Source organism: Ursus arctos, unplaced genomic scaffold, assembly GCF_023065955.2.
Source record: "Ursus arctos isolate Adak ecotype North America unplaced genomic scaffold, UrsArc2.0 scaffold_1, whole genome shotgun sequence".
Lineage (NCBI taxonomy): Eukaryota > Metazoa > Chordata > Mammalia > Carnivora > Ursidae > Ursus > Ursus arctos.
In genome coordinates, this window is record NW_026622763.1 from 7,554,683 (window position 1) to 7,568,079 (window position 13,397).

The 13,397-nt window shown below is 35.1% G+C and overlaps 1 protein-coding gene across 1 annotated transcript in view; it reads right to left on the bottom strand.

Annotated features, from left to right (window-relative positions):
- CNTNAP5 (contactin associated protein family member 5) overlaps nucleotides 1-13,397 on the bottom strand; it is a 780,199-nt gene that overhangs the window by 398,645 nt on the left and 368,157 nt on the right. Inside the window, exon 7 of the mRNA XM_044388305.3 lies at nucleotides 2,485-2,628. Within this exon, the coding sequence (XP_044244240.1) occupies nucleotides 2,485-2,628 (144 nt within the window). The remainder of the gene's footprint in view (nucleotides 1-2,484; nucleotides 2,629-13,397) is intronic.

Consider the following 13,397-nt stretch of genomic DNA (forward strand, 5'->3'; position numbering starts at 1 on the left):
CCAAGTCATGACTTTCATCACAGTCTAATGATAACAAGGACATCCCCCCACACATACACACTGTGATGGCAATGGAGGTCATGTGGAGAATAGTAATGAGGTTTTCATATACATCCCAGCCAACTGGAGGTATCACTGAAGAGCTTATGGGGAGCTGCAGCTCTCACTCCTCTCCACCTTATCCTCAGGTGTCAATGGGGTCTGAGTGGGAAACCTGGACAGTACCCCCACCTAGGAAAAATGAGGTAAAATCCCCTCTACCCTATCGGAATAGTGTCAGAGGAAGACAGCTAATAGAGAATAGCTAATAGACAGCTAATACAATTGATCATAGCATAATTCCTAAAATGTTCAGGTTAAAATAAAAATCCTCTTGTCATACCAAGAAACAGAAAAACCTCAAACTGAATGAAAAAAGATAATCAATAGATGCCAACCCTGAGACTACAAAAAAATAATGTTAGAATTATGTGACAAATAGTTTTAAGCAGCCATTATAATAAAAATCCTTCAAGGAACAATCACATATTTGAGACAAATAAGAAAATAGAAAGACCCAGTAAAAAATAGAAAGTCTTAGCAAGGAAACAAAAAAGGTAAAGAAGAACCAAATGAAAGTTTTACAACTGAAAAATACAATAACAGCCATAAAAATAATGAACAGATATGCACAATAACAAAATGAAGAGAATAAGGAAAGAATTAGTGAACTTGAAGGTCTAACAATAGAGAGTACTCAATTTGAACAAAATACAAAAGAAACCAAGTAGAAAATATGAACAGAGGATCAGGGACTTGTGGGATTATAATGAAAGATCTAGCATTCATAGTCATGGAATTCAGAAAAGATAAGAGAAAGAGATAAGGACTAAATGTTACTCAAATAAGTGAGAGAATGCTTCTTAAGCTTGGTGAAAGACAATAGCCCACATATTCAAGAAACTGAATGAAATCCAACAGGATAAACCTAAAAAAAAATCACACAATACATAATGGTCAAACTTCTGAAAACAAAAGACAAAGGAAAGATCTTGAAAGCACTGAGAGAGAAATGACAGCTTATCTATGAGGCAAAATATTTTAGTAATAGTGGATTTGTCACCAGAAACCACTGAAGCCAGAAGAAAGTGGCCTAATATTTTTCAAGGACTGAAAGAAAACAATCAAACCAGAGTCTTCTATACAGAGAGCATATCCTTCAGGAATGGAATAGCTACCAAGACATTATAGATCGAAGGACAACTAAGAATTTGTCACCAGCACACACCTTGAAAAATGGCAAAGGAAGTTGTTTAAAACAGAAATAAGAGGATAAAAGAAGGAATCTGGAAAATTCAGGAGGGAATAAAGAATAACAGTAAGCAAAAATAGTAAATAAAATGGATTTTCCTTCCCTTGAGTTTTCTAAATTATGTTTGAAAGTTGAAGCAAAATGACACTGATAATGATTCTAAATATAGAGACAGGAAAGGATAAGAGAATTATGTAATCAACAGGGGTAGATAAAGGAAAATGTTTTAAAAAAGAAGAAGACAGAGGTTGACAAAGTGGATTTAAAATGACTGTACTATTTACTATCTACAAGGAACTCACTACAAATGTGTGATATAGGCCAGTTAAATGTATAAGAATGAAAAAAATGATATATCATATAAACATTAATTTAAAAAACAGGAGTGTTTATATTAATAGCAGATAAAGTAGATTTCAGAGCAAAGATAATTATCATAGAGAAAACGTTATATAATGATAAAAAGGTCAATCCACCATAAAGACAGCAAACCTGTGTATGTACTAAACAATAGAGATATAAAATATATGAAGTGAAATGGATAGAAGTGGAAGGAGAAAAGAACAAATCCAAAAATATAGTTGGAAATAGCAACACCATTTTGGGTACCTATTATGCACAAGGTGCTCTGCTAGGTATTGGGTATGCAGTGGTGAAAAAGAAAAAGACAGCTCTGGCCCTCAGTCCATTGGGAAAGATAAATGTTAATTAATTAGAAAAGTATGTAACTTGCCGGCATGATAAATGCTACAAAGGAAATCTCAAAAACACAAAAAGTTTAACCTCTCTTGTTCAAAATTCCATATTTTAATATAAATAATGAGACAAATACACAATTCCCAAGCTATAGAATGTAATAGAATCTGTGACTTTACTGTTGCATTTCCCAGAGATAATAAAGAGATTGATGTTAACACAGGGTAAGCTGCAAACACTCCCCACAGGTAGCCTACCACTGATAGCCAGGAGAATGGAATTCTCTAGGTGCCTCTAAAGTATTGTTACTCCTGATAACGTAATTCACGCTGACTCAGTTCCTGCCTTTTCTCTTGCTCTCCAGTTTCACCTGGGAGACTGATAGGACCTCAAAGAGTATAATATAAACACATTATAAAGAGGTTAGGAGATGGGATGGGACAAAGACTTACTCCAACGTATTAGAAACCACCACGCTGAGAAAGATGTTAACTCACCACAGTGTAGATCTGATGCTTTCGTCTTTTAGCCAGGTCAATTATGTTTACTCCATTGTAGTAAAGGTTTTCAATACATCCATGGAAGTTTTTCTTTAAAAAGGTCCCAGGTTTGCCTGGTACTGGAATTCCTCCAAAACTAAGCTTTATGAAAAGAAAAAAAAAAATCAACCCTTAGTTATAAGCCCTGAAGGAGTAGGGAAGAAAAGTAACCGAGTGAATTTTAGTAGTTTCAATTGTATGTGCGAGCCAAGTGGCTCAAATAATTATAGATGCCACTTGATTGCACATTTAAAAGGATACTGATTAGCCCGCATAAAAATAACTATAATTGCTTGCTTTTTAAGGGCTTATTTTACAAAACTATTTCACTTCCTTTCTGAACCTTTTTAATACTAAATAAAACAATAATTTATAGAAGGAGGGAAAAATAAAAAAAAATCAACAACTTTATATTTATCTCTTGTGCAAACATCTGAGAGAGTATGGCCAAATGAAAGCCAAGGGACAAACATAATATACCTCTGTTCACCTACAGAGAGACCTAGTTTAAAAGTCTGCATTGTACCAAAAAAAGCCTATGCACATGATTATTGCCAAATTATTTTCTTTAAAGATGAAAGATGAGAAATAATCCAAATATCCCATATAATTTCTTTAAAGGAAATAATCAAGAATTAATATGATGGAAACTTACTTAGTTGTTAATAATGGTGCTTATTAAACATGTGTGATAAAATGGCAAATGAGCATAATGTTGATTGAGAAATCAAGTTATGATGTCAACAACAAAAAATTGTTCATACAGTACAGACTTGGAAGAAATGCACTGAACTGTTAGTCACGGTTGTCTTTGGGAAGAACATGAGATACTCATTTTTGTATTTTTTTAACTACCGTTCTTTCCAGTAAAATACTACAAATTGCTTTTATAATGTTAATACTATTTAAAGAACAAACTTGGCTGGTTGTGAGTATTCTTCCCATTATACAAGAGAAACAGGATAGTTTCTATAATCATGTTTATTACAATGGGATCCAGTGTGTAAGCCAGATTTTCATCACTGCTTTGAAATGTTACCTTCAGCAAGAATTTAAACCGTACTGATGCTTGGGTGTGTTTCAGGAAGATGTGTTCTCCCAACCAGAATACCTTTGTTTTATATGAATAGCTACTCATATACCCAGCGCTACTTCTAGATGTCTATTTTTTCCTCAAAAGTTCCACACTATTTTAGAAAAATTGCAATATGTGATAAGGATTGTTAATCCTGCTGTGTGCTTTTACTTATTATTGCTTTATTCTGTTAGGAGAATTATTCAATATTTTTGCCTATTTTATCTTAAAGTTGAATTTCAGAATTATTTTATCTCAAATAGCTTATGGGAATTTTAATTGAGAATTTGTTATTTCCATTGATACTTTTACTTGGAGAAGAATGGATATTTTTGAAGTATTTCATCTTCCTATATAGGATCACACTGTCTTAGCCTATTTTCAAATGTTTTTGGTGAGACCCATCACCTAAGGTTATCATTTTTTACCCTAGTTCATATATTCATCATTAAATTAGTTCCTGTGAATTTCATGCTTTTAAAATTTGCTATTGTATGGAATTAAAAAAAAAAAAGAAAGAAACAAATGAACTCATAGATAGAACAGATTGGTGGCTCCCAGACACAGGGGGTGGGGGGGAGGAAAGGGGTAGAGAGGAACTCAAAAGGTACAAACTTCCAGTTATGAAATAAATAAGTTATAGGATGTAATGTACAGCGTGGTGACTACAGTTAATAATACTGTATTATATGTTTGAAGGTTGCTAGGAGAATAGCTCTTAAAAGTCCTCATCACACAAAAAATAAATTTGTAACTATGTATATGATGGATGTTAACAAGACTTGTTGTGGTGATCATTTCATGATATATACACATATTGAGTAACTATGCCGTACACCTGAAACTAATATATGTGAAATACATCTCAAAAAATTCCATTATCAATGAATTGTTTTCATTAATTAAACATTGTGTCATACTGAGTCGGACACTCAACAGACTGGTGTTTGGACACTCAACATGCAGGTGCCCCTGTCCAAAACTTTTTAAACGATATTAAATAATCACAGTACAGAACTTTTCAAAAAAAAAGTATATTTTATACATTTCCAGAGTACATATAATACTGATTCTGACTCCACATCACATTAAAGAGATATCCTTCTACTCCTATTTAACACATAAATCATTTCTTTTCTTATTTATTTATTTGTTTGTTTGTTTATTTGAACTGGAAATGAATGCTGTTTTCCCTATTAAATAAAAATACAGGGTATTTTGTTTAAACTCCTAATGGGTTGAATTTTATTAACAGATCATAAATTAATAGATTCTCTTTGATTGAAACACATGTGTGGGGCACCTGGGTGGCTCAGTCGTTAAGTGTCTGCCTTCAGCTCAGGTCATGATCCCAAGGTCCTGGGATCGAGTTCCACATAGGGCTCCCTGCTCAGCAGGAAGCCTGCTTCTCCCTTTCCCACTCCCCCTGCTTGTGTTCCCTCTCTCGCTGTCTCTCTCTGTCAAATAAATAAATAAATAAAAATCTTTAAAAAGAAAGAAACACATGTGTGCTCCATTTGCCCTGAAATACATGTGCTCATATTTTAAATAGTAAATGAATCTGAGCTCTAATTTTCGTGTTTTGTCAAGTATTTAGATCAAGTCTAGATATATCTCTGAGAACAACTATAGGACTTTTATCTTTGATTATATTTAAGGATGGCTCATAAAGCTTGGGGAATACTCTGGGAAACTTAAAAAAAATCAACAAATTTATTTGGTTCAGAAATATTTTGTAAAATTCTTTCTTCAATAACTTATATAAAATCTTCCTCATTGATCTGTTGAAATATTCAAATATTTTCAATTTGATTCAGTTACATTAAAAAAAGATCTATTTGTTTTCTAAATTGTTGCCACAAATCAGTAAAAACTACATTGAATATTTGTTATTTTTACTTATTTTTTTGTAAATAAAATTTGTTGGAGAGGTTTAGGTTCACAGCAAAATTGAGAGGAGGGTACAGAGGATTCCCACATGCCCTCTGTCCTCACACATGGGGAAACTCTTTCATTATCAACATCATTCACCAGAATGGTACATTTGTTTCAACTGGTGAACCTACATTGACACATTATAATCACCCAAAAGCCATAGTTTACCTTACAGTTTACCCTTGGTGTTGTGTATTCTTTGTGTTCGGACAAATGTATAGTGCCATGTATACCATTATGGTATCCTACAAAATAGTTTCACTGCACTAAAAAAACCCTCTGAGCTCTGCCAATTCATACATCTCCTATGCCTCCCAACTGTAAGCCCTGGCAACCATTGATTTTTTTTCCTGTCTCCATAGATTTTCCCTTTCCAAAATGTCATAGTGTTGGAATCATATAGTATGTAGCCTTTCCAGATTGGCCTATTTCATTTAGTAATATGGATTTAAAGTTTTTCCATGCCTTTTCATGGCTTGATGGCTCATTTCTCTTTAATGTTGAATATATTCCATCTAGATATACCATAGTTTATCTATCCATTCTCCTCATAAAGGACATGATTGTTGCTTCCAAGTTTTGGCAACCATGAATAAAGCTGCTGCAAACATCCATGTGCAGGTTTTTGTGTGGACATAAGTTCTTAATCATTTTTATAGTTTTAAATATATAATGATACTTTTTTAAATGTTGGCCACCTTCTCCAATTTGTAAAAATGTTTTTAACGCTCTACTTCACTCACCTGTGATTTAGGAAAGTAAGAGTCACAGGGAAATACTTGAAAAAGAGATAAAGACAAAAAAAAAATCTTTTAAATAGCAAAAAAATTAATGTTTGAAAGATTTGTGGTAGGTTGCTTTTTGCTTTTTTTTTTTTTTTTTTAGTATAGAGAATGCTATCTACTGCAAAATGGTAATTTTCTGTCACACTAAGGACAACAAAAGCTGTTTCTAGCCCGGGTGGGGGACATTTGGAGAAATTTGGTGAAGACAAAAGTATAGTTAGACAGTAGTGTAGGTCCTGTTCTTGGATTCTCTGCAAAACTGAAACCTGCTGAGGCTTGGGAGGACATTCATATTGATCACAAGACAGATCTTGGAAAACATAGTTACTTCTCCCTCATTCCCCAGTGACGGCTACAGTTTATTAGAGATGTCTCAAGTTCAGCAGGGTCCCAGAGCAAAACTTCAACAGAAAGGAGACAGACTGTCAATGGCTGAGGGAAATGACAATACAGAAAGGTCTGAGTATTCTTCACAATAACCTAGTCACTTTAGTATAGTGGGAGGCAGACTGTTGAGGATCCCCTAGCCTATGAGAGCGGGATGCATGATATGGATGGACCGAGGATGGTGGCTGGATCTGGAGGTCTGAGAGAGTCCAAGGGACCAGACCTCAAAGCCTGAGCCCATAGCAAGTACCATGGACAGCAGCCACAGAAGCCAGCATTTTGTACCCAAGTCTCTCCTAGTGCAGGATAATACATAAGCCCTCCAGCCAGTGATCTGCCCAGGGAAAGGTAAAGAAGAGGGAAAGAGGAAACATCGATACAACCCAATATTTACACAGTGCGCTAAGTTTTAAACGGGCATCAGCTAGTTATCGTTCATTACCAAGGTTAGATTTTTCTGCCATCAGGGAAAGCAGGGGCTGATGAGCATATCAAATTCAGTTGGGGAAAAGAAACAAAATTATGTTTCTGCACATTTGAGTGTGAGTGTAAATTTTTTATGTATTTTATATTTTCAAATTTTTCAAGTAGCTGAGAATTTGGGGTTATAATCATACTCTTGAATTATAGATTGTTATCAGATAAGTTAAAATGGAAAAATTTGCTTCATATACTGATTTCTTTCCTACACATATAGTATTGATTTTTTCTAAATACTTCATAAACACTTGTAGGCTGTACTTGCTACATATTTATTAATTTTACAGTAATAATTATATTCCTCAGCTCATTAACGTTCATATTTTATCTGATTTATCAAAATTGTGAGAATAAAAATTAAAATCTTATTCTAAACTATGTTTCTGTCCACCAAGCCATTCACACTAAACTCACTCTTCTGTGTGACCTGGGATGGCCAAGTTATTTTAGCCATTATTTGCAAAAATTGAATATTGATCATTCTCAAGCTATTCTGTTTAGTTCACCTGGCATCTGGTTGACTGTCTCCCAAGTTTGCAACACTGGCTTTTCTCCTTTAATGCTGTCCATTAGTTCATTCATCTAGAAGCATAACTGGAAAACCAATGATCACTTCCTTGAGCTTGGCTCCTGGGTCTCCCCATCCTGGAATTGCCACACAGGCAGCTCATGTAAGGGTAGTGTTAACCAATATCAAACTAATCAGAAGGGACAGGTTTGTTTTGTATTTGGGGGTTATTTTTTGTATTTGATTGATATTTTACTCGAGATACACATTTGCCTAGTATGGATGTTTGTAATTAGAAAACACACTGATTATTATTTTATGATGACTTTTATCTTCTGATTTTAATTTTTATTTACAGTGGTATTATTTTTTCCAGTTCTGCTTTTTCTATAAGTTTAGTTGGTACAACTTTGTCCCCAATTTCAAATTTTTATAAAAAAATTGATTTTTTGATTATTTCTGCAAAAGTGTGTTTCTTGTAAACCATGTGTGTCTGGTGTTTGTTTATTAGAGCAATGAAACTACTTACCACTTGAGGAAATTTAGGTAATTTTTAAGTTTATTGTGCAATGTTTACTGTGTTTTGATGCTGACTTGGAAGACAGTCACTGTGATTATCTAACTTCTCAAACTATGACTTTGGATTACTTTCTATGAAGCACAGATTGTTGTCTTTTATACTTCAGCCCCAACTTGTTCTGCATCTTATTTACTTAAACTAATATTATTATTATTCATCAGTCTGCCTACTTTTTTCCACTTTGAAGTTCCTTTTTAAGACATTACATTATGTGCCAATTTGTTACAAAATTGCATAAATTTATAAATTATGTCAGCATTCATCTTCTCCCTTTCCACAGCCAAATGTCCAAAGACAATGTTTCAGGAGCTTCTCTTACTGGTTCAAACCCAATCTGCTTTGCACTTTCCGTGGGGCCTTGGGAAAAATACCTAACTTCTATGGGATTCACAATCCTCCTATACGAAATGAGGATAATAATACTACTTATGTCACATAAACAAATGAGCTGGACCAGGTAATGTGAGAATTAAAAACTTTCCTACACCTGAAGAATTGAAATGGATCCTGGCACACAGTGCTTGCTGTTAGTAAGGTTTTTCGCACTGACACAACTTCTCAGTTAAGAAGTTCTTTCAAAATGGTATTTTGTGGCATTATATTCAATAATTTCTGAATAAAAAACATATGGATAGTAATTCTTCTAATATTTTTAGTCTGAAGTTTGTGATATTATATATTGATATTTTATTCAATGGCAATTCAATTGAGTGTCTTTTTTTTGTTTTGAATTAATAAACAGATAGACAAACTTTCCCCCAAGATTCTGTAGAAGCCTCCTTCTGATTTTCAGATTTTCAGAACACTGGAACTTAATATGTTGTGTGCTCCTTTAAAAAGGCCCTTTGGTCGGTTCTAGCTTCCCATTTATATTGAGTGGGAAACGAAAAAGAAAGGGAGGCCATGCTAGAACTTTATGGTTACTGTCTATATTCAATTTTCTTTTCAAATTTAGGAAGACTAGTAATTTTACAGTTGAGTGTAAAATTATATATCACTTGGTCTGCAGGTAGGGGGGAATATCTTCTCAGGTTCATGTTCTGCATTTTTTTATTCAGTCATTATTCTAAAAAGTTTGTTTGTTTGATTTCCTGAATTTCTATCTTATTTTTTCAGTTACTTCAATTGTCTGTGTTGTACAAACTATTCTTTTTATTGCCTCACATATCATTATTGTGTTTACAATTGCCCATGTATTTCCTTCAAACTTTAATGAGTCTTGTTGAATTAATCTTTGCTTTCAAGACAAACCTGGCTGTACTCCATGAACCTCTTCATTCACTAATTTCATTGTCTAGGATTATGATGATATGATCCTGCCCACCCATTCAGACTCCAGCATGTTTCACTGTGGGGCAGATATTGACGATATTGAACAGAGATTATATTTCAGGGTGCATCATCTGTATGATGTCACCCAAGGGCCTTCAGGATATGGATCACAGAGCTGGAAACCCAGTTTCTGTTAGCTCATGGGCTCATATAACACTGCAGAGTTGTTACAGTGTAAGGGAGCCAGATGCCCTAAGCCAGTTCTTTCCAAATAGCCTTTAAAAAACTCACTTCTTTTTTTTTAAGTCTTTGTTCAATTGACACCATCTCAGTGATGTCTACCCTGATCAACATATCCAAAATTGCAAACTGTTTCCCTTCAGCTTTTTTAAAAATTATTTTATTTTACTTTACTTTATTTTGTTTTATTTTATTTTTATTTCATATATATGTAGAGAGAGAGCACATGCACATGCCAGGGTAGGGGCACAGAGGGAAAGGGAGAGACAGAACCTCAAGCAGGCTCCACGCTCAGCATGGAGCCCAACACAGAGCTCAATCTCACAACCCTGAGATCATGACCTGAGCCAAAACAAGTCAGATGCTTAACCAACTGAGGCACCCAGGTGCCTTTCCCTTCATCTTTGAACTTCCAATTCATGACCCATATATATTTTTGTTCTTTTTTCCATTGCATGTGTAATTTACTTACTTGTTATAGTTGCGTCTTATGGTTTATCTCTCCTACTAAAATCTAAGCACCACGAGGGTAGGCATCTTTGTTCTTTTCTTTGACATACTCAAATTTTCCAAGTGCTTAAAATGATACCCGGTACAAATATATATAAATATAAGTATTTATGCTGAATAAATATTTGTTGAATGTTTTGAAATATCTCTCTAAAAATGTTTCTCAAGGACACAGACAGATAATATCTCATTCACTTTTTAATATTTAATGCAAGAGGTATGATTCAAACATAAAAAATCTAACAAATATTTGTTGAATTGCTTAAAAAAAGAACATTAGCAATTTACTTCTAAAGTTGCTTTTGCCTTATTGTCCTTTTGTTTTGGTCAATTCAGCTGCTTTCTTTGCTTACTTTTCTTGTTTGTTTGGTTTTGGCAAGTTGTATAGTGTGCCTTTCATTGATCTTAGTAGTCAACAAAACCAAGTGTTAGATTGTAAAGTTTCACTCACAGTCTCGGTGTCTTAGGCAACATAGTTCATCTGGTAACCTGAAGGGTTTGCTGGTGTCACAGGTGGGCTCCACTCCAACTAGATGACTCCCAGAAGAAAACCTGCTTTGATGTTAAATGCATGAGGTCCCAGAATCTGCCACTTTCTCTTCCTTTGATCTCATTCCTCTTCTTTGTCCGGCATTTGCTTCTATCTTTTTCAATCTTTGATGCTACTTCCATGGCAATGAGTTCATTCCTCCTTGTTGGCTTTTTCCCTGGCCCTGTTTAAATTTGGGAGTCTTCCTGTTTGGAAGATTCCTTTTTCTGTCAGACTTGGATTTCTGATACTTTTGAAGTCTCTCGCTTGTGAATATTTGTCTCACTTTTGCTCTGATAGTCCACTTTGTAATACAGGGTGTATGAAAATAGATTCAAACAGCTGCCTTCTTTTTTGCACTGGATTTGTGTTTGTTGAGCCATATGTAGAGTTCATGACCTTTATGGAAGAGGAGCCCATCACTGACCTTTGGAATCTTCTCAAAGTTTGATGAGTTTCTGGCATTTAAAATGAAACCAGAAATCCCAATTTTCCTCTTGATTTTTAAATATTAGCCCAAATTCAAATAGTTAAAAATGAAAAATACCAAATAAGCCAAGTGAGAAAATAGCAGTGCAAATCTTCCCGAGAGTCACCATTTTATGGCTTCTCTTTACTATTTGACTTGATCAATGACTCAGTTTGTAACTTCTTTGGAATGTCTGATCTCTTTAATTTTAAAAAGCATATGGTGCATATGATGTCTTATTTTTGTCCCTACTTTAGGGTCACATATTGAGAGGAGGTAATTGGTTACATGTTAACTAAAAACTACCTCTTCTTCATTGCTTCTATAACCTATTCTTTCACAAATTCCCAGTGTCCTCTTATTTCTGGATAAGAAATGTCCTATGTCTGTTTTACTGCAGACAGAAGGTGAGCAATATCTGACCCAGACATAGCCCTGCATCGAATATGAGGGAACACTGATGATATTTTTAAAGGTTTATTTAATTATTATTGTAGAGAGAGAGAGAGAGCGGGGGGAGGGGCAGAGGGATAGGAAGAAGGAGAATCTCAGGCAGACTCCACACTGAATGTGGAGCCCAACATGGGGCTTGATCTCATGACCCTGAGATCATGACATGAGCAGAAACCAAGAGTCAGATGCTTAACCCACTGAGCCACCCAGGCACTCCTAAATGGGTATCTTTTTACAGACTCATATACATCAGGGGCTGACACAGCCCAATTGGTTCAACACATATTTATAATTTGTTTTGTCTGAGTGAACTTACAATACTTTTACCTTAGGTTTTTGGACAATGGGTTAAATTTTGTATGTTTTAGCATTCAAACAAGGAGCTCATTGGAAATCCTAACTTCAGTATCCCCCATACACCCGGGCACCCCAGAGGGCCCCACTCTGACCATCCTCCAGTTCCATTCTTCCTCATGGTGGAGTCAAGGAGAAACAGCTATAGGGAGCTGCTACAACCCTTATAAACCATGATCTTCCTACACAGCACCCCAGAGCTTCTTGCCTAAACAGTTCTGAAAGTGCTTTGAGGGCCTGAATGTTTCTCTCCCCATCTGCCCTCCTGAGGACAGACCATGGGCTGACAGGTCTGAGCAGTGGCCAGGGGGCAGCTGTTTACACCATGGACAGGGCTTGAACATATGGGATGTGGCTGGGAAGGTACATTCATCAAAACAGGAGAACAGAACATATTTTATTCAACAGTTTGTTAGCTTATTTGTAATCCTTTAAATATTTAAACTTATGGTATGTGGGCCTCCATTTGTACTCTTGCCTCAGGCTCTACACATATTCAGCTGTGGCCTGGCTAATTCTATAATATTTTATTGATGGTTATAATAATTCAGCCCAAATTCAGCCAGCCTCAAGATGTCTTATTAGATAATTAAAACCTGCTACCACCTCCACCAATAGAATTTTTTCATTTGTTCTTTCAGCTCATGTTAATAAAAACAGAGATTTTTTTTCCCTTTGTGATATAATGGTAATATTAAAATACTCCCTCCATCATGTTCAGCACAATTAGTTTACTTTTAATTTACATTTAAGAGAAGTTTTTATATTCCAGTTTGCCATTATAAAACTTCGGGAAACACAACATTAGAAAATCCACAAATCATAACGATCTTAAATTTAAAAGCAGAAAGAAAAATGGCAGGGATTAATATGGCTTCAAGTCTCGAATACATGCAGACACCAGAATAAGGACCAGAACCTGTGCTTGTATCTTGACGGATTATTCCTCCTTCAGAGAGAATGTCTGGTCACCAGAATGATCTCTGTTGAGCAGCTGCACAGATCTGAGCTCAAATCTTGTTTCCGTTACACAATAGCTACTGGGGAATGGGAATGGCGGGGGGGGGGGGGGTTCATCAGTCTCTTTTGTCTTGGTTTTATGTTTGTAATGTAAGATGTAATAATTTTCTTCACAATGTTGCTTTAGAGGTAAAACAAAATCACAAAATAGCAACAAAACAGTTCATGTTTTTTTCCCCTTCCACTTTCTTCCTCTTTATTTCCACTTTGTATCTACTTATTTTCTTTTTCCTTATTTTATTTTCTTTCATTTTTTTCCTCCACATAGGCCTTC